The sequence below is a fragment of the Rhyacophila brunnea genome, unplaced genomic scaffold, assembly GCF_057557595.1.
Source record: "Rhyacophila brunnea isolate RB1 unplaced genomic scaffold, BYU_Rbru_1.0 scaffold_5, whole genome shotgun sequence".
Taxonomy (NCBI): Eukaryota; Metazoa; Arthropoda; class Insecta; order Trichoptera; family Rhyacophilidae; genus Rhyacophila; species Rhyacophila brunnea.
In genome coordinates, this window is record NW_028233170.1 from 31,658,651 (window position 1) to 31,681,788 (window position 23,138).

Here is a 23,138-nt window from a genome sequence, read left to right on the forward strand (position 1 = left end):
TTTTTCCTTTGAGTGGAGTGCAGTTGTGCCTCTGGCTGTGTGTGTCAATGGGTCATAAAATGTCAGGATTATTTTTATTACCTTCATAAAATAAGTAATTTTTGATGTTTTAAGAAAAAACTGTCACATTCAAAGACTGGCTCATGAAATAGTGTACTTTATTATGATTTATTGCATATTTTTATATGTCAGGACTCTGAAATCATTTCGAATTACGAAATTCGAATTAAAGGTATGGTTTTATATGAAAATAATGTTCAAGGGACTTTTTTTTGTGAAAATTTCGAATTACGGCGAATTTCGAATTATCAGTGTTCTTACTAATGAGGTTTTACTGTACATATTTATTCAATCAACGGGCACGAATGGATAAGATTAAATCGAGGGCTTAGTGTCAAACAACACTATCTACAAAAGTGCAACTTTACAGGAGAGCCAAAAATCGTTATTTTAGATTCTTGTAACTCAACAAGGGAAATGTTTATTTAAAACCTCATGTTAATATTTTATAATTTATTGTGTATTGTACATTTATATTGCTTATGATGATGTTAAAATTTATAGGGATAGTTTTAAAAAAATATGAAAACAAGGGTAACTTATGTAGTTAGCGTTAAACTTTACTGACGATTTAATAAGAAATTAAAAAAGATTGACATAACGTTGTTTGACTATCATGTAGCCGTAAATGTAAAATAACGTTATCTCAAAAAAAAAAAAAAAAACGCTTTTTTGTAGATAACGTTGTCTAACTTTAAGCACTCGAAATCAAATGTTTTACCTGTATTTCAATAAGTTTCATGACGACATTATCCTTGAGGTCGTACCAGAGTCCTTGATCCAAAGCCTGGCGGAGTACTTCGATGGGAGGCTGAGCGCCGTACGTCTCTGCTTGCGGCATCGATACGTCATCAACAAACACAACACATTGAGTACCAATGGGTGGACCGAAGACACCTTAAATATTATACATATGAACAAAATATCATAAATATATTTGATGGAATGGGCTAATTGCCTAATCACAAAGTTGGCTTAACAATTTTGTTGGTCTAACTATGTTTATTCGAATATGTTTTATGGGTAAATCCAGCATTGGTCGATTGAATTAAAATCTGAAAACTCTCTCAATCGTTGAAAACAATAGAAATTATTTGGAATGTTTATATAACCAATTCACGGCAAACAATCATCGAAAAGAATATTATATCAGTAGAAAGTTCTCCAATTTGAGATTTGCAGCATTGGACATTGCAAAATCACCTGTACAGATGATAAACTTGCTCCACCAGGTTGAAAAATCGTCTCAAATCAATAGAAATTATTTGGAATGTTTATATAACCAATTCACGGTAAACAATCATCGAAAAGAATATTATATCAGTAGAAAGTTCTCCAATTTGAGATTTGCAGCATTGGACATTGCAAAATCACCTGTACAGATGATAAACCTGCTCCACCGGGTTGAAAAAGAAAGCAAATTGGTGGGCCTAAAGTGGGATCGTAGATCGTAATAATATCATGCAGTAACGCAGTGTGCCGCTAACAGACGTAGAGATAGTCAGTGAATATATTTATGTCGAGTCCAAGTCCAAGTCGAAGGTGGAAGGAAAACTGATGATAAAAGATCAATAAAAATAGCAAAAAATGCGATGTCAAAACTGCAACCAATCTGAAAAAACAAAAACTTTACCGAAGCAATTAAAATCCGTCTACTCGGAGGCGGACTGCTGAGAGTTTTGTGATTGATCAAACGAACCAATGATTCCATCGTTAGTGAACTCCAGATTCTCCTCAGTTTACCCACACAGTACTCTCCATTTTTTTCATCATATAGTCATCTGTGAAAATGACAATCTGATGAGCTAATGCAATATTTGAGTTGAGTCTCAATTCCAAGAGGGATGAAAATAAGCTGTGTAGAATACTGCCAGATCGTCAAATCATCCGAGTCACGAGATCCTAATGAAGAAGAAGAAGACTAACCTTTCTTGCGTTTGTCCAGCTTTGCCATGATTATATCTTGCGTCTGATTAGCGGACGTCTGCGCCGAGAATCCCATTGTAAGTGCTTTGTAGATTTTAGTATCAGCTTTCTGCATCAGAAAATCCTGCAAAAACAGAGCGTTTCTTATAGATATATCGCACCCCCGCAACTAAACCGCCACAAGTCCAATATTACGTGTTTTGAATTATTTACTACGTTTCATTGTCCATCGTTCATAGTATATGTACCGAAAATTTCATATCTCTAAGTCATCAAATTCAAGTCAAAAATTCATTCAATATCTAAATATATTTCAAAAACACTGTACAAAAATGCGAAAGGTAAAAACTTCAAAGCTGATTATCTCTGTTTGACGTTTTTTGGATTGTGGCAGTTTAGTTGCGGGGGTGCGATATGTACCATCATAAATCGACCGATGTTCAAATTTAGAACTAAGCTCATCACAGTATAAAAAGTATTGAATAATATGTCAAATGTTAGCATGTGGCGCCCTACTCAGCGGACAACTTATACTGGTAGATCTATACATAGCCCTACCTCAAATGATGCTCCTACATCGATATCATACTTATTTGTAGAAAACTATCAATAATAAAACTATTAGAGTTGTGTCTAGGTAAATAACTTCTATGAGATAAACACATATATCTTCGAAACCACTATAGTGTAATGAACTTTTAAAAAACGTGCCACCCCTGAAACATGTGACCTTAAAATATTTAAATATAATAATATATAAACCCTACCTGGAAATTTAATAATCAATCTGACTCGCATATATACTACACATTGTTTCATGGAAACTCTATTATCAATTATTCTCCTGCATTCTTCAATTATTATAAAATTTATCTTATTCATTGTATTGTAATTATTGAAAGTGTAATTTTTAACTTTGATAAAAATAAAATAAATACATAACTAAAAGTCCTAAATAAATTTGTAATTTTTATAACATGCTTATAAAACAAATTATTCAACAAGTTGATCATAATTTGTATAAAAAGTCTTACGATGATATAAGATGATTTTCCGGTTCCTGTTGGTCCCACCATCATAACAGCCTTTTTGTGATAGACAAGGAGTTTGAAGAGTGCCAAGTAGCGGACTGTATCGAGTGTTGTAACAATAATATTGTGGGCAGCCGTGTCACGGGATATCGGCGGTGCGTTTATGAGATCATCACTCCAAGGCTTCCATTTTCCTTTACCCTGTCGTACAAAATATGTAAAAATATTAATTCTCAGCAAAACCTCAAAAATCACAAGTGCCTTCTTTTGGGAATTTGTACAATACATATGAGGAGCTCATTATCAACACGGCCAAGTTATGTTTTGGCCGATGTTCATTATTTGATTGATTCCGGTAGGGAACTTCAATGCCCACAATTCAATATAAAATATTGAATATATTATATTTCAGTATCAAATTCGGACTAACCAATCTGATAAAACTCGACACAATCACAGATAATATCATTTTTAAATCGCGTTTTATATCCGTCACTTAATACTTTCTATATAATCGATATTTCACAAATCACAATTACTATTCTAAAAAACTATTCAAATCTGTAAGAGGCACATTGGTGTACTATGAGTTAAACAAGAAATAAATGCATATCCTCAGTAATTACTACGAAAATATAATCTAAAACCACGTCACTGTTTTTTATCTGTCAAACTAATAGACTAATGATTGTCATTTGTTTTCTTTCGCGTGCCGCCTATAACAAGTTCATTTGACGTGTCAGAATTCAAATTTAGAATTTGGAGGAGTAATCGAAAAGTGAGGTGAATGAAAATCCACCCTGAAGGGAAAACTATGACGCTGTCTATGCATACTTCACAATTACATTAATATCCAACACCGCCAAGCCGTCTGCAAGACCTAGCGAGACAGACTGGCGACCGCCAGCTGGCTTTTGCTAGTTTATTATGAATAATAAATAATTATTATTCTTTTGTTTGATCAAGCATTTGAATATATTTATTTTTAATTAATAAGAATAAAGGAATGATTGATAATGAGCTAAAATAACTGCTGTAAGACTGAATTCTATATGTAAATTTTAATTTTAAATGCCATTTCAACTCATTTTAGTTTCAAAAGCGGCCAAGTCAACACCTTAGTATCAAACACGGCCAAGTCATGTATTCAAGCTGATTTTCTGGCAAAATTAAGCATCTTCAATAAAATTTTATATTTTCAATTATCTTATGGGGAGTATAGGAAGCTGTATAGATTGCATAAAAATATAAAATGTCATGGTCAAACAAACTTTCGCCTCTCCTGAAAAAAACAGTGAACATGACTTGGCCGTGATTGATAATGAGCTCTTCATATTATGGTGTGAGAATGTTTCAAACTTTAAATCAAGGAAATAACATTAATACATTAATTGATTTATGGATGTCAGATTGGTCCAAATCGGGCCCATATTCGAAAAACGAGCGTTATTGTGATAACGCTGTTTTTTGGTAAATCGGTTTAAACTACGCGACTAACAATAGGTAACAGTAGGCAGTCCAAACTGACCACACGTTGCACGCTGTTTATCCGTATACCATAATATCTATGCAGTACACGACATACAGCCCAACCAACTTATCTGAATAATAGTCAAAAATGGAACTACTAGAACCCATATGGACGCCATATTGAATACGCCATTCCAATGTCAGATTCTGTCCAGTTGCGTAATTGATTGGGTAATTTTCGACTGTGGTTCCCCCATCAATTCTTCAGATAAATTTGCGGCACTGTACACACAGTTCGTGCTTACGGACGTTCGCGGCATTTCCATTTGTTATTGCGATAAATTATTTTTTACTCTTCAGAGTATAAAATATAAATCTATTTGTTCTAAAAAAGGCGTGTCATTGATGAAACTAATTATTACGTCAAAAATGGATAGTGGTCAAAATTATAAAACTTTTAAAGGAAAGATTATCGAGAAAATATACTTTGATGCAGTGGCGGCTGGTCTAACATCATACAAGTGCACTGCACTGCTTGCATTGCTATGAAACATCGTTCAACATCGTAAATCATATTTTTTCTTCATGGGTTTTTAATATTATCGCTCACTTATTGTAATGCAAACCATATCCCGATGTGCCCATATTGCCAATAGGCGATAATACAGGCACTATACACCGTATACGTCATCTTCACTGAAATCATATGCGCCCCGGCAATATATTTAGTTTACTTAAGATGAACCCAAAGCTTAGTATGAATTAAAGCCATTATAAAACAACTTCAACCGTGCTAATCGTTTTCGCCATGCGTAAGTTCCAGAATATCGTGCGCCGACCGGGTAAAATGACATCATATTGGTAGTAGTAGAGAGCAATTACAGATTTGAATTATGGTTTGTTATTATAAACGTTGCAGCTTACTTATCATATTTTATCTTAGTATCATATTTAGCAATCTCGTATATAAAATGCCTATAAAACTAAAAACAATAGAATTCATAATTTTATAAATTTATAATCAGTAAGAAATATAATACAATGTCGGTAAGATATGTTGATTTATGTGTTTAAATCAGTGAAGATAAAAATAATTTTGCTACCTACCGCATTTCTGGAAAATTAATATTTCATTATCCTGTGTGTTGACTAAACGCGAAATGATGTTGGTTATTTATAATATAGAAAATTATTAATTAATGAATTCTAGTGATAAGCTAATAAATCTTAATACTATTTCAGAAAGTGCAGTTTCATAATAATCATTATTCATACAGTGTACAAATTGCAAAGATACCAAATGTACTTATATAGAATAAGATGGCTTCCGTTAAAAGTTAGAGGTATTTATCTACTATAAGAGATACAATCGTTTCTTAAAACTAATCCAATAGAGATTTAAGTAACTCGCAAAATGTTTTATGAAAAACATAAAATATACAGATAATTGCCCAAATGTCAACAACGTTTTGTCAAATCAAAAACATCGCCGAATTGATTTCATTTTTCAATAAGGTAAGTTTCTAGCGCACCCTCAAAAATTACAATCCAAAAAATCACCGGCTGCCACTGCTTTGATGTATGTGCGTAAGTGCTGTCAGAAGTTGTGCAATACATTTTTTTCGGCCGTTAAACAAAATAATTTATTTTCCAAGTTTCGGGAAATGGGAAATAAAATTCAAAGGGATGCAAACTAAATGGAAGACATTTTGTCTTGTTTGCCTTTTGTGAAGCCAACAAAGTGCTGATTGGTTAAAAAATATATTGGAATTTATCCCAATAAATGTTGAAAATGGATTTCGTAAAGGATGTCACCATCAAAATCAGAGTTGTACTTTATGTTATACGGAAAAACGGCGTTAAATTTGTTATCGTATATTTTATTATAAACATGGTGGTTTATCCAATAAAGTTTTTTTGTGTAATAAACCGTGTTCTCAATTACTCAAACTACCTTTATTCATCAGAATTAATGCCAATATCTCTGAACAGTGTTTTTAAGATAACTCTTGTTTTCAGGATATGGGCTCAATTTTTGTTGTGGCATTCTTGTACTTGCTTTTCTAATTTATGTATTTTCAATATACAAGCATACTGCATTCTTAAGTTAAAATAAATTGCCATATTTGATAGTAGAGCATAAAAGCGCCTGTACACGTGCATGGATTTACTTGCAGCAATAGTGTGTATTTTAAACTATCGCGATAATAACTGTCTACACATAAAGTGCTGTTTCATGAAACTCATTCTTCAAGAGTAAGCGAGACGCGATGTTGTCATTTTATAGTACTATTTGGCAGGTCACGGATATCGTTGAACTTCAAAATGAGTCTGTGCGGTGTAGTTCGTTTTTTTGCCGGCAGGTTCGCCACTATCGTTCTATTGCGCAGGCGCAGATATACAACAAATCCCAACTGTGGCCTGAAAATTCAGAAGCTTCTGAACTTTTTTCATTCATGCATGCAATCTAACAACTTGCACGATAAAACATGTTTACACATGTATTTTCTTATTATGGCCGCGATAATACGTACTGTTAGCGGTAAATCCCTGCACGTATAAATGGGGTATAATATTATGTTGGTTGTTAAATGGTTGCCACAGTGTGGAGGTTATATTAACAAAAACAATGTGGGTAATGGTTGTTAGCCATTCTCTCAATCCATTGGACTGAATCAAGCACACATTGAACAAACAACATGCTTTTTTGCCAGCTGTGGGATCGAACCTGGACATGCTGCTTCAGAGATGGACGCTCTACCAACTGACCATCGTGAATGGTAGGCCACATTTTTAGTAATTTTTACAATTTTAATTATACAATAAGAAAAAGTAATTTAATTATATAATATGACTGACAATGCAGTAAGCATTAACCTTTTTAATGTATCTGTAATCATAGACCAAGCCGTCCTTGGGTATGGAGAATATGTAAATCTTCGCCGGTTTGTTAATGGGAAATGGATAACCAAAGATATCTTTAGTGGTCTGCGGGAATTCCTTCTCCAGCAGTCCTCGAAACATGAGATCAAACTTGGGGCGGCTGGTGGCTTCCAGGGTCGCACCGATTGACCAAATCGCCGAAAAGAAAAATACACCCTACAAACAGACAATGATTATAATGAAAAGATGGCTCACATTGACTCGCAGTGTAAGTGTAAAGTAATTTTCATACAATATTATTTCTTTTTAATATTTTTTACATTACAAAGGACGTCGATGGTAGTTTTGTGAACTTTATCCGTTATACACGAGTCCATGACATAACCACGGACATCTGATCACGATAATGTTTACAATAATACTCTTTTATGGTATTAATATATTATTTTATGTAGTGATCAAAAAGAGTCTGTACGAACAACGATGAAAGTGCTGAAAATGTTGAGGAATGAATAAAACGTAAATAAAATTATTAAGGGATTTTGTTAATGTATTTTAATTCAAAGATGTAGTTATTCATACAGGGAACACAATTAAACAATAATCTATATATATAAAAATTAATGTGTGTTTGTCCGTCTGTCTGTCTGTCCCGTATGCGTTCCTATACCATTCATCCGATTGCGATGAAACTTTGGTGAATTGTTGTGTGCATACCCGCGGAGGTTTCTGAATTATAAAAACCATCTTCTTCATCCTATTTTCTTTTATTCGTATGGTTCCTATACCATTCATCAGTTTGCGATGAAACTTTGGTGACTTGTTGTGTGCACACCTGCGAAGGTTTCTGAATTAGTACAACCATATTCTTCTTCTTCTTTGTTCTATCTTTTTTTATTCGTATGGTTCCTATACCATTCATCCGATTGCGATGAAACTTTCGTCAGTTGTTGTGTGCACACCCACGAAGGTTTCGGAATTAGTAAAACCATCTTCTTCTTCTTCATTCTATCTTTTTTTATTCGTATGGTTCCTATACCATTCATCCGATTGCAATGTAAGCCGGCTCGCACATCAGAACTCGCCTCGTGTGCCTAAGCGCCATAAATCAAAGCTTCCGAGAACGGGCAGGCGGTGTTCCTTGATAAAACCTCGCACATCTGCCTAGCGATATCGACATTCGCCGCATCGGAGAGTCTCTCGTCTGCCATTTTTATTGTGTTGATTGTATGAACAAACGTCAAACGCGGTGACCAGCGATGAGCGAGATGACAGTATAGACAGAGATAAAGACAGAAATGGCCGATGGCCGCGGGCTGTGCGCTTGCGCGGAGCTGACATTTTTTGAGATCGACATGCAGACTTTGGAGAATGCAACTAGACGAATGTCGCAGGGTCGCAGAGTTGCAGTTGCATCGGCCAATCTGCGAAGCTCCATTTGATAACGTTTGTTTCTTGGTTTACGATGACGTCACATCGACGAATTCGTCGTAAGACGCATGCGGCGAGTTCTGATGTGCGAGCCCTCTAACTTTCGTCAGTTGTTGTGCGCTCACCCGCAAAGCTTTCTGAATTAGTAGGTACAACCATCTTCTTCTTCTATTCTATTTTCGTCTATTCATGTGTGTTCCTATACCATTCATCCGATTGCAATGAAACTTTGGTGACTTGTTATGCGCACGGTTTCTGAATTAGTACAATCATCTTCTTCTTCTTCTATTCATATACATTCCTATACCATTCATCCGATTGTAATCAAACTTTGGTTAGTTGTTGTACGCACGCCCGCGAAGGTTTCTGAATTAGTAAAACTATCTTCTTCTTCTATTCGTATGTGTTTCTATACCAAATTTGACAGCTGTATGTGGCCTGCTCATGTGTTGGAAAACCTTCTGACTTATTCGTGTACGCACACCAAACAGAAAAACAAAAAATAATGTGTATCCAAAAGCACTTCAATAAACAGAATTAAAACACAAACAGTTTCTTTCTTTGAGTGGCATTGCAACGCATGCCGGGTACTCGCTAGTTTATTATAAAAATAATCAAATCAATTAAAAAATCATAAACAAAAATTCCTGTAGGAGAATAATGATGAACAGCATGTGCTTTATGCCGAGTCCGCACTGGCAACATGTCGCGCGACAACCTCGTTAAATTTTACAATAATTATCATACTTATTGTAAAATTTAACGAGGTTGTCGCGCGACATGTTTCCAGTATGGACCCGGCATTATAATAGTGTTGGTCTTGTGAATAAAATTTTTATACGAGAATAACGATGAACAGCATGTGCCTTACAGCATTGTTCTTTCTGCATGTGCATGATTAATCAACTAAGAATATAAGTAAGAATTCTACTCATTTCTTTTGGAGGCTGTTTCCCTGGAATTACGACTTCTTTCTTAGAACTATATGATTTCCCTGCATTTTCAAGTGTTTTTCTTTTAACATCCTTCCAATCTTGTATGTTTATCTTGCGTTTTCTACTCCTATTTAAGGCTTTATAGTGTAGAATTAATGTCTTTGCCAAAATTATCGATAAAATGTGACTTTAACGCCATCTATTTATATTTAAAGGCATCTACCATGAATTTCTAAAAATCTATTACTAACCTAACTAACTAACTAACTAACTACTAACACTAGATGGCAGTAAGATAAGTTACCAGTGGAATGGAATTGCCAGATTAAAAAAAATTACAGCTTGACAAAAATTCATTCACATATTATTATATAAGAATATATTATATATTATAGCGCGGGGTCTCCGAATACTTTCTCGCTCGCACATCGGACGTCACCTACAGTCAACGCGGGCGTCCCCACCACCACGCGTCCCCGCTATCTGGCGTTCCTCCACCAAAGCGCACCGCCGTTATCAGCTGGACGGCGAAGAAGGGGTTGCCTAGTTTGCTATATAAGGCGATACACAGCCTTGAACCATCAGTTAACTTTGAGCCAGCTTGGCCCTGAATCAGCTTAGCATAGTAGTCTTGCTTACTCTGACAACGGTATACACGGTTAGCCGTGACTCTATCAGAGTACAGTGAGCTATTATTAAGGAAGTACCTACATTTACCCTTATAATATTTATTTATATATATACTTATTCAAATATTTATTAATTTTTTAAATATGTACAATATTTTATTATATCGTATTGACGTTTTTATGATTTAAAAAAACAGTTTGAAATCAATTTGCTTTTTTTTAATATACTTGCCTACATCTTTTTTCATTTTGAATAGAAATTTAGAATACAAAAGGCCACTATCGACCGCCAGAGTGATAGTATTTATTACAATGGATAAAATACTAGTTCAATAACAAAGATATAATCAAACGCAACACTGATCAAGTAGTTTACACTGAGTAAGTATTTCACTATGTAATTTAAACTTCACTTATCTGATGTAATGTAATGTATTATCTGATGTAATTTAAACACTCACAATATAATTAAACAACATAATATCACATAGGTAGTTCGCATAATATTTTTTTTTTCCGACCATGTCCGATCCTAATAGGATTATATGTGAGTAGAGGTTTATATTAATAGATTTTGTTTTTTACGAGAAATGGATGTCAGCCACTTTGCTCAATCTATTAGGTCCATACCCTGATAGACACAAATTGAAAAACAATAAATGTACTTGCCAGACCCAGGATTCGAGTCTGGGACCCACCGCATTATAGTCCAATGCTTAAGCCGCACGGCCACCGTGGGTGTATAAATAATATTAATTACTCAATGGTTTCTGCATTATTCAGTAATATAGTAAAAGACAACTTCACTGACATGGGTATATCAATTAATTCTATACATTTGTTATCACATACCCAAGCATAACGTATTTGTGATTTTTTTTATTGTTTGGTATTTAGTATAATAAGAATCCAATAATTAAAATTTCACTCAATTTTCTGATGCCAACAACTCGCTAGTTACTAATTTAAGATAACAACCTAAGCAAATTTTCTGCGATTCCGTTAGATTAGAACAATAATTGTTGAACAGAAATGTACAGCATTCTTATCAATTACTCTAAATTTGTATCTGTTATTGAACAAAATAAAATTATGCTTCCCTCCTTGGTTAGATCAGTATCCTAAATCACACGTCATCGAAAATCAAATATAGACATAATATAGCATCACACGAGCTATTAAGTAACGAAAAGATTACAAAAATGAAGAGTAAGTTTCCTGTTCGCTAATAATATTATTAATGGCCGAATAAACAAAGTGAGACAATTATGTATGTACCAAGCCGATCGATATTAGCAAGAGAAGTGTCATGTCATTGCATGCCAGTGCTGCCATATATATATATAAAAAAACGGTGTGTGTACTTATGTACGCGCGTTAGAAGTTATACTTCTTTGACGTAACAAAACAAAAACAAAACTTGTGATAAACTAGATTCTTTGACTAGCTCTTAATTATCTTGTTAAATTACACACTCAAGAAAAAGGACGCTTATTGGAACGCCGTTGGTTTATTTCTATACACTTTAACTTATATTACTAAATTATATAATGGTTTCTCGTTGTTTTTATTTTTGAAGTACCAACTGTCACTCTGACGCTTAATCGTTTGTTTATGTAAGGAATTGCAAATGGCCGACAATAATAAATTTGCTGCCTAGGCAACGGAATAATTCTAAACTATAATATTATACTGTATAATCGTCACGATTGCAGTATCATACTGTGGCGTAAAGGTAGTGCGTTCGGCTGATAACCGAACAATCGGTGGTTAGAATCTAATCGACTGCGTTTTTTTTTTCGTGTGAAAAAATAAATTATGTGTTACATGTCACATGCAAAAAATACACTCTGATCTGATTTCCCAAACGCGCCAAAAGAAGTATAACTTCAAAAATTTTAAGTTATAATCGAGCTCAGCATTCCGAAAATACGTGTGAAATTCGGTATACTCAATACGTAATATACTCCAATCGTGACGATAAGAACAAAGAAGTATAACTTCTAATGCGTGCACATAAGTACACACACCGTTTTTTTTTTATTTTTCTCATTACTGTTAATATATATTTATCGATTAATAAACTTTTCTAGCTATTTTTCGATAACAACTTTACCTAGAGACATTACCTTAAATGATTTAAACCACCCGGCGACAAAAAAACACCACTCGGGTCCGCCATGTTTATACTATTCATCGTTATTCGTGGGTAAAATTCAATATTCATCGTTGTTCGTCGGTAAAGCAGTTTTTTACTAACTAGATTTACCATCTAGTTGTGTTTTTAAAACTAAAACACATTCGTTATGATTCATATACCAATCTTCTATTCATAACTCACTTATGCCCAAAGTGTGCCATTCATCGTTGTTCGTGCACACTCTTCATAATGTTATTTTCTATCATGAGAAGAGAAAAGGTATCATAATGACATATACGTCTTTCCTAGAAAGTTCATAGATTATTTAGGTTAAGGTCACAAAGATACGATAAATTCTTAATTTTTGACCATCACACAGCACTTTGGCTCTTAACCGGATAAGTGCCACCAGCGTCCTAGCACGCTTTTCTATTCCGAGAACAGAGGGCCAGCCATGCAAAATGCGCGTGCAAAGACGCTTCACTTGAAACGCAATATATCGGCCGAGGCAATGTTTTGAATAATTCAATCGCATTGCCCATACAGCGACATCTCTTAGAATCATGGTGTAATACTTACATTTGTAATTTTCTATATTATCATCAACGAAACATCAATTTTAAACAAACCTTTCTTTGGTTACCGAAACGCGTCGCTAGTAGGGTTGTGCCACGGATCGGATATTTATCAAATTACTCGCCGGGATTCCCGTTTACTTATAGTAGATGCAATCGAAATTATGGTTCGCTTATGCATACGAGAAACGGGGAATACTGTGATTCCTGAATATACACAACTATACAATAGCAGTGACACATCTTCGAAAATATGCCAGTTGAATATTCAAAGTCGTATTTGACGTACCTAATTCGGTTTCGCGGCTGAAATATTTTCACTTTATAATTCATTTCAGTAATTTACGGGTACGATTTTGTAATTTTTAAACCTTCGTAATCTGTGTTGTGTGTCGTAATTGTATATTTTATAAGATATTAGTGTCGGGACTTATTTTATTCGCATAGTGTTTAAGTTATTTGACTTTTTGTGTTATATCTTTTTATAATAAGTCAAGTTTCTGGGATATTTGAACTTTTTTACATATAAACCTTTTGATCTTCTTTCTAATCAAAATGGAAGGAACACAAAGTTCATCAGAAAATGCCGAACAGGTCGAAGATTTGATGTACAGGGTTGGCATAACTGTTGAATCGGATGATAGTGATTTTGATGTCGATTTGGATGAAGAGGAACAAGATCCCAGTGCATATGAAGCTGCACAAATTGATGAAACTGTACCGGCTGACGAATCTGTTCCAGTTTTCGAATGGGAAACCGATGATTTTGTCCCCAAAATAAATTCATTTGATAGCTCGAGGTCAGGAGCGGACATAGAAAATGTTGATAGCAGAGAATCGGAGTTTTTCAAGCTGTTCATAACCAGCACGCTTATGAATTTCGTTGCCATGGAAACCAATAAACAATACCAATACGTCAAAAATCACTGCAATGAGTTGAGTTGGAGATTGAAACAATGGGTAGACGTAACAGTAGGAGAATTGTACCTCTTTTTGGCAATATGTCTTTTGATGGCCTGTAATTCGAGAAATAAAATACAAGATCACTGGTCTACAGATATTTTACTATTTTCTCCGATTTACTCAGATACGATGCCCCGCAATAGATTTCAAATCATTCTTCGCATGCTCCACTTTTGTGACAATACGCAACAAATAAGTGGGGACAAGATTTTCAAAATTAGATTCCTAGTGGACTATTTCAAAAAAAAGTTTGCGGAGTGCATGTATCCTTACATGAATGTGTGCATCGATGAAAGTTTGCGACTTTTCAAAGGCAATTTGTCATTTCGCCAGTATATCCCATCAAAAGCAAGCCGTTTTGGCATTAAATTTTTTGTGATATGTGACTGTGCCACCGGATATGTACTGAATTTTATTGTGTACACTGGAAAAACCACCGAATATGTAACACACATGCACATGGGTATTTCAGGAAGTGTAGTCTTGACTCTCATGGAACCATATTTGGACAGGGGACATACCCTGTACGTAGACAATTGGTATACTAGCCCAATTTTGTTCCAAAAACTACATGACCGGAAAACGAATGCTTGCGGCACTGTAAGGAGAAACCGAAAGGGATTGCCAAAGCATACGGAGAAATTGAAAAAAGGAGAAATGAAAGCTTACCACACAGACACTATTTCGGCACAAATCTGGAAAGATAAAAGGGAAGTGTCCATGCTGACGACTTTTCATCCTGCCCAGCTCACCGACACAGGCAAAAGAACGTATCGGAATGAACCGATAATAAAACCGGAATGTGTCCAAGATTACAATAAAAATATGGGTGCAGTTGACAAATCAGACATGGTTTTGTCAAGTGTACACTCGACGCGCAAAACAATGAGGTGGTACAAAAAAATGTTCTTCCATCTAATCGACCTCTCACTGTTGAACAGCCATATACTGTTTTGTCAAAAAACTGGAAAACGTGTACCGTTGGCACAATTTCAATTAGAGGTCATTCGACAATTAATTAACGAATACAAACGTGTTGTGCCTTCCAAATCTTCAGTTAGGAAAAGACATTCAGAATTGCCATCGCGTCTCACAGAGAGGCATTTTATGGCAAAATCACCTCCAAGTGCTAAAAAAGTCAAAACAATGGCAAGATGTGTGGTGTGTTTATCCAGGAAACTTCGAAGAGAATCAAGGTATGAGTGTAAACAGTGCAAAGTGGCTCTCTGCGTTGAACCTTGTTTTGAGACATACCACACGGTAGAAGACTATTAATTTTTTTTTGAATTCGTTATATTTTTATTTGGTTTTAAGACTAAAGTAGCACATTGTAGAATTACTTCTCATACATTATCACGTTCTCATCTTTACTCTGTAAGTGTTGTGACAACCCTGACGTTTTGTGAAACATTAATTGTGATTTATTTGGATAAATAACGGCGTAAATGGACACATCGTGTATTAATTTGGTAAGTCTATATGATATAGTATTATTATAAAGCCAAAAAAAGTATGTTTACTAAGGTTTATTTTTTCAAAGAAAATCGCGGCCCTCCGTATATGGCCATACAAATACCTCTTGGCAGAGAACAGGTTAAATATTGTTAATAGGTACTGTTACTTATTTTCATTATTTTCTCATCTCATATTGCGCATGTTTTGAATTTCTAATTTGCCATGTTACATACATATTATTATTATATAATATAAAATAAATAAATTTTAAGTGAAGAGAATGAAAAAAAAGTTATATCGATAAATAATTTATTGCAAAAGACTGCAGTATTTTGAAAACTACCATCTGAATAACTTATTATACAGGGGAAAATCCTCGAAAAAGAGGTGCAAATATCATGGCTGAGGAATCTAAGGATTTGGTTTCGGAAAGACACATTCTCATTATTCCAGTCAGCGGTCTCAAAGGTGGAGATTACTGTGATGATTGTAAACCTTTGTAATGGAGATAGTACTTAGTGAAAAAAAGTAGATTGTACATATTGCTTCTACTGACCTCGAGTTGTGCCCTAACGTCTAGTTCACTGCGCTTAACCATGAACTTTTCATCCAGAAAGTCGTCCATAAACGAATCAAATATGTTCATTGCCGCTTTTACAAGATTCGAATCTGAAGTCGTGTACATTTCCTGAAAGCACATCACATTAAATTAACTAAAATGAATTCTTAGGTGGAATACCCACAGAACGAGGACGGGCAACGGTGCGGGTGTCAATTTGGTGAATGTCGCGACCACTCACAAAAAATACAATGTAAACTTATAGTGCAAAGTTCAAAGGTTATGTGGGGCGGCATTCTGCCAGTGGACGATTTCTTTACCACGCAAAATTGTTATTGGTGCTATTAATCCGAAATCTTTATGCTCCGTTTCCAAATAAAAATATAAAAAAATATACTTATGCTGTTGATCTAGTTTCTGAGATAATTAAGGGCAAAAGTTTGAAAAAACATCTGCTCTGATGATAACATCTTGATTAAACTACAGAGTAGTATCGTTCCGGTATGCCCGACAATGAATCTTTCATATAAGGAGCCTAGGCTATTTACCTAAAAGGTTCATTGATATTTATTAATATTGAATGTGATTTTACTGTACCTTGGCACCTCCAGACCTAAGTAGCCAGAGTAGCGGGGGACAAAACCTGTGAAAGAGCTGGCGAATGTTCTTCTTGTTTATGATGTGCAGAGCTGGCGGTAATGTATTCAGCCAAGAGTCGACCAAAGGCTCCCAACCCAGACCGCAGGGTTCCATGTAGATCATCCCACACCGCGAAACCTGAAATAATCAACACTGATTATTAAACGAACGACCAAATCAGAATCATAAGTAGATCACCACTGTATTGTGTGAAGACCAAATGCTGGTTGCTCAAGGGGTATGTATGACTGCGAGATATAGTATCAGATTGAAGCTAAATGTACTAAGTGCTTGAATTGTGAGAATTGATATTTCTGCCGAATTGGAGAAATACATTAATACAGCCACATCACATCCGCTCACTACAACTCGTAACCAGACAAGGTGGCAAATCGCCATGGACTCTATCACCGTGACCAACCCTGCCTTAATTTTCAGGAATGCTACAAGAGCAATCTATACGCTCCAGCACATCTATTCGATACACAAGACTGCTATCGGCCGCTATCAGCAGCTATTGAGGGTAGTTTTTCATTTTTTGTATTGTAGTATTAGCACTTATTGTAACATTTACAATAAGTTAGCCGTCTAAACAGTCTACAATTTGTGTATAGAATAGACGCGCTGGGCTGATATGTTGAGAGATGTTGCTGACAAATAGTATGAAAAATGATAGCAGATATTTCATACTTGCGTACGTTTATCATACATACGCGCTGCTAATGTGTGCTAAGGTAATATCAATGTTGACCGTCTAAATACCTCAAACAAATGAAATCGAATCATAATTAATATTCACCGTAGCGGGTGAGGCAGCTTCCAAATCCATTGGTTCAAAAAACAAATTAGTAGTCGACGCCAGTTGGATGATTTCTCCACTCATCAGGCACAGCTTTTTATTGTCATCAAGCACCGTGTTAAGATTCTCGATCCATATGGCGTCCACCGGCCCATCGAACACCAGCCATTTTCTAAAACGAATTAAATATCATCGATAATTTTCAGAAACAATGTTAAAAGCTTGTTACATTAAATTTAAAACAGTTTAGCGAGATGTTATCATACCTATCAGGTGTTGTTGAGACTGCAAACGCTCGGTAGCTGACGGCTAGTATACCATCGCACCATTCATGAGACACGGTATCGAATTGACCATATAGCTGTCCCATTGTGATAGATTTTGGATTGATTATCGTATACTGAACTTTATTTTCTAACATGAGGCCCTTAAAATAAAAAAATATGATTTATCAATGGTTTGTCATTACAACACACTATTTTTAATTACAGTATGATGTAAAATAATGAAGTATGTTTTCACTCTTCCTAATTCCACCATTTCTTTTAGCATTATGTAAGATTGTATTATGGTTACATGTATATTGTACGTAAAACATTTCAACAAGACACAGTTCGCCGTGAGCTTTCTTATTGGAAAGAGATGACCGTATATCATACGGTCTCCAATTTTATTAGATTCAATATGAACATTAATTCAAATTTCATAGCTAATTTTGGCAAAATTCAAGAATGAAAACCTAACCTAACCTAACCTAACAAATAATCCAGTATATCGGCTATTTTCAGAATTTTTTTGCTGCTGGCTTTCTGCAAAGTGTAAACCGACAAGAACCATGTTTTATTTAGACATGAATTTTATGTCAATACTATACGACCCAAAGAGGTTGGACGGTCTTTAATATACGGCCATATATTTCCGATACAACATTTCATGGTGAAGTGTGATACGGCAAACTGTATATGTACAAGTTTCCGGATACGAGATTATATACTAGTGCAGTGGTAATGAGCACCTGGGCAATAATTACCAGAGCTGTTCGAAAAAATTAATTTATCGTTTATTACGAAATTTATACTTCATTTTTGCTGTAATTTTAAAAACATAAAATTCCCTAAAATACTGCAAACCTCTTTTTCACAGCCAGCCGATTTTTACTAGGTGGACACTTGTAGGCCAGCTATTTTTGGAATAAAATAAATCTCTTTAAAAATATGAAATAGGTACAGAATGATAAATATTTGTGAAAACTTACCAAATCAACATTTTTCTCTAGTTTATCGTGAACATTTTCACACTGATACACAGATTTCACAGATGATAAATATTGTTTAGAAAATATACACAAACAGTTTATTCAGAAGTTATGATGTTTACAAGAACGCACGAGTTAACTCGTCCATGGCCTGACGCGACATACATGCTTTGACGAGTGAACTTGGCTCTGGCAGTGATCAGATTAATCGTCAGATTCTGAAATTCAAAGCTTTTACTTGGCTCCAAAGAACATACATTCTTTCAGGAGCTTTAAAGTATCTTTATAAACTAATAATATTATATTAAACCACTGTACTTACTAATAAGTTAGCATAAGTACTGCAAGAATTTTATTTGACTGAGATTATAACTATATTGACCATACCCTTTCGCTGACAAGACCCAAGGCGACGGCCAGAGCTTGATAAGTGGAAGTCTTTCCGGAGAATGGATAACCGACGATCATAAGACCGTGGCGGACCAGAAGCATCTCGTATATCTGCAGTGCCTTCTCCACTATGAATGGCGTGCTCTGCAAATTCATCTCCATGCATGCATCCTGGAAACATGTCACAACGTGGGGCAGTCCTGGCAGAGGCATTTCCAAGCCCGGGAATAGATCAGAGATTATACCCTAAAACAATAAAATATTACACTTTACAGATGGCTATAGAAGTGTCTAAATTAGGTATGAATTGATACAATGTACCAAAATGTATGTGTAAATTACAAGCGATTATTTAGTGGTAAGCTTAACGCCATCCGCTCACGCAGAAACTGACGAACTGGTTAGTGATGGAACTCATAAACTGGCCAGTAACTGACGTTTCACACGAGGCGCTACTGAAACCTAATAATTACATAACCTCAAACTGTCAAACCCATTGTCTTTCTGCCACATATTTTAAAGTAAAAATCGGTTCGCCCATCTTTAATTATTGACGTCTTGACTTGTTATTGCTTGTTTAGTTCAGTTCAGTGCTACCAATTTTGGTAAGAAAATATGATTTTTCATCGAATCTACTGATATTGGTATCACCGTTTTATGGGTGACTGGAAACTGAGAGACTATGAGACTAGCATGTCGCATCTCTTCGGTTTCGGTCGCGGACGTTTTGAAACTGAGAGATTCCAGTCTTGCCATCAGCGAGCCGCCATTGAAATACATTAGCTAGATACTGGAGTTTCAGTCTCGTCTTTTTTGAGTATTCACGTGAGCGGATGGCCTAAGAATATGAGTGGTAAAGAATCAAAAATTAATATTTTAATGGTTAAAATATAATAGTAGAATAATTAATATCTAATCGTCTGTTTACTTAATCCTTTTGACCTGCACTGATTATTTATTAATTAAGTTATTTATTATTTAATTGCTTGTCACAACATAGCCTTGATTCATTTAGACATGTAAACATGTGCAATACAGTGCAGTGTATGGGTTAAATAAGGCGGTGACATCTTTAGCCTTTTCAACGCGTATGGCGTGTAAACATGCCATAGATATATCTTGTATTTTCGACTAAACTAGAAAGAGACACTTGTGGATAATATGCTTTAAAAATTAGTTCAAACCTTTAGGTAGACATATCAGGCAACAGATCATAAAAATGTCAAGTAAAACACAAGGAAATATATTTTTGAAAAGAACACTCGTTATTCAGTCCTTTGAATCGCGTGCCATTGCAAAGACGGCAGTGGCGAAGGCTCTATAGTAGGCGATTATTTAAAGCCTACCTACTAAGAAAAATAGATCTTCAAGCAAATAATTTAAATTAAAAAAAATAAATACTCTGAAAAATCCAGATAATTGATAGTCATCTATCGTCAAAATTCAGAAGTACATAGCTTTATTTTATAAATTAGTAAGGTTTATAACCATAACTACTGCCGCATGGATTCAACTATGTTATGAAATATTTGATGGGAATTTAAGATGGTGGTTTGTATGCGTTTTTAGTAACGTGACGCCACTGACGCCAGTCTCTGTCTGGCTTTTTATTCCGAAATCATAGGCTGTTTAGTTAGCGCTTACATCCGCACATTTATTCAAAATAATTAATAAGAAGATAATTTATAAAATAATTTCTATGGGATTCAATCACATATAAATATTGATTGTTGTTAAAAATATAAAATAATTTATCTTGCGATATAAAAGTATTTTAAAATGTCTAGTTTTACGGGTTAAAATATAAATTGTTATGGAACATATTATACACAACAATGGATATTTTCAAAGATTAATATATTTTGAGCGTATGTTACATTTATAGGAAAATACATAATTCAGTCTAATTGCTTATTTATAAACTAATTATATCAAACTAATTGAGATTTTGAAATTTCATCGATTTAGTGTACCTATTCATCAGTAGTAATATAGGGTTATCTTCTTATTTTCCGTAAATATATCTGACAAGCTCGGTTACTCCACAGCCTACCTCTTTCCAAAAGTCACCCTTCGCCACTGAAAGACGGGTGTACTCAATACGTCACCAGGGTTATCAAAAAAAAAACATTGCTCATGCATCGATATTATTTTTATTTACCTTTTAATTAATTATTACGATTACGTTAGTGTTATGTATTTTTTCTTAGTGATTTGTGATCTCGATAGAAACATTTTGACGAATTGTTTTTTGTCATTATAAACATATGTGCAATAATTATTTCACCCGCCAAAATGTCACTACCACACAATATTATCTAAGAAATCATACTGGATCCGGACTATGATTTTGATATAAGTGAAGATGAATTCGACGTTGGTGAAGTCATTGAAAACGTAGACCACATACAATCTGACGAATTTCCAAGTACTTCAATCAATACATCTTCTGACAATCTAGTTTCATGGACATCCGGACCCTTTATTCTGGTCATACATGAGTTTGATGGCAATTCATCAGGTAATCAATCTTCTTTGACAGAACACTGCACAGAACGATTTTTTAAATCAAGATATCATGAGTAAAATTGTTCTCGAGACAAATAAATTCTATCATACTGTAGTTAAAAACGAGACCTAACGCAATAATCTCGATTTCATAAATGGGTAGATACATCTATGGAAGTGATGTATTTATTTATTACTGTTACTATGTTGATGACGAGAAATCGTCATCTTACCGTAGAAGAACATTGGTCAACAGACCCGCAACTTTCAGTTCCATTTTTGGAAAAACAATGACGAGACCGATATCAAATTTTACTCAGCATGCTGCATTTTTCTGATCCTGAAACTCAAATTCCTGGTATTAAGTTACACAAAATCAAACTCTTGGTTGACCATACATATATTTTCAAACAAATAATGAAGCCTTTTGAAAATTTATGCATTGACGAAAGTATTATCGTTTTCAAAGGGCGTCTCATGTTTAAACAATATTTTCCCATGAAACGACATACGTTTGGTATAAAAATGTTCGTTTTAGTTGACGTATTGACTGGTTATGTATTAGATTTTATAATATACTGTGGAGAACAAACAGACTTGACTGACGAATATGGTCTTGGAATTTTGGAGGTGGTTGTAACCACATTGCTCAAAGATTACGTAGGCAAAGGCCATAACCTTTGGGTAGATAATTGGTATACTAGCCCAGCTTTGTTCGAACACTTACACAACACACGAACAAATGCATGTGGAACTGTTCGTAAAATGAGAAAAAATATGCCAAGGTCCAAAATTTAAAAAAAGGGCAATCGGAATTACAACATCGCGGACCTTTATTGGCGTTGAAGTGGCATGCTAAACGCGACATTCACATGCTCACAACTATCGATGATCATGCTTTTGCGCCAACGGGTAAAACCAATAGAAAGACAGGTGAACCTGTTAATAAGCCCAAGTGTGTGATTGATTATAATAAGAATATGGGAGCCATGGACAAAACAGACATGATGTTAGCAAGCCTGAACTGCCTCAGAAAAAGGATTAAGTGGTACAAAAAAGTTGCTTGTCATATTTTTGATTTATATTTATTAAATCCCCATACAATGTTCAAAAGTGTTACAAAAAAAAGATTAGTTTGGCGGACTTTCAATTAAATATTATTAAACAGTCACTAAGTAAATTCACAAACTCACGCACAACCATCCACGCGCACCGCATCAAGACATTGCAAAACATATGCCGGAACACACATTACGTCAAACATTTGCAGAAGATGCTATGTGTGCTATCATTCCACGAAAACCCCAAATAAAAGGCGTATGTCGCGATACATGTGCTCCGAATGTAACGTGACATTGTGTGTAGTTCCATGTTTTGCGGCTTATCATACACCTGGTATATTTTAGTTTGTTATTTATTTTAAAAACTGTTGCTTTTCAAGGATAAATATTTTATCGACGTACAGCTCTCCAGTAAATTGGCATGTCGTT

The 23,138-nt window shown here is 34.9% G+C and overlaps 1 protein-coding gene across 1 annotated transcript in view; it reads right to left on the reverse strand.

The window, feature by feature from the left end:
- LOC147066309 (dynein axonemal heavy chain 7-like) overlaps positions 1-23,138 on the reverse strand; it is a 145,475-nt gene that overhangs the window by 71,975 nt on the left and 50,362 nt on the right. The window contains exons 29-37 of the mRNA XM_085956032.1: positions 19,138-19,386; positions 17,762-17,922; positions 17,496-17,667; positions 16,655-16,834; positions 16,055-16,186; positions 7,365-7,586; positions 3,021-3,218; positions 1,987-2,110; positions 782-957 (exon numbers count right to left, since the gene is read on the reverse strand). Of these exons, the coding sequence (XP_085812158.1) occupies positions 782-957; positions 1,987-2,110; positions 3,021-3,218; positions 7,365-7,586; positions 16,055-16,186; positions 16,655-16,834; positions 17,496-17,667; positions 17,762-17,922; positions 19,138-19,386 (1,614 nt within the window). The remainder of the gene's footprint in view (positions 1-781; positions 958-1,986; positions 2,111-3,020; positions 3,219-7,364; positions 7,587-16,054; positions 16,187-16,654; positions 16,835-17,495; positions 17,668-17,761; positions 17,923-19,137; positions 19,387-23,138) is intronic.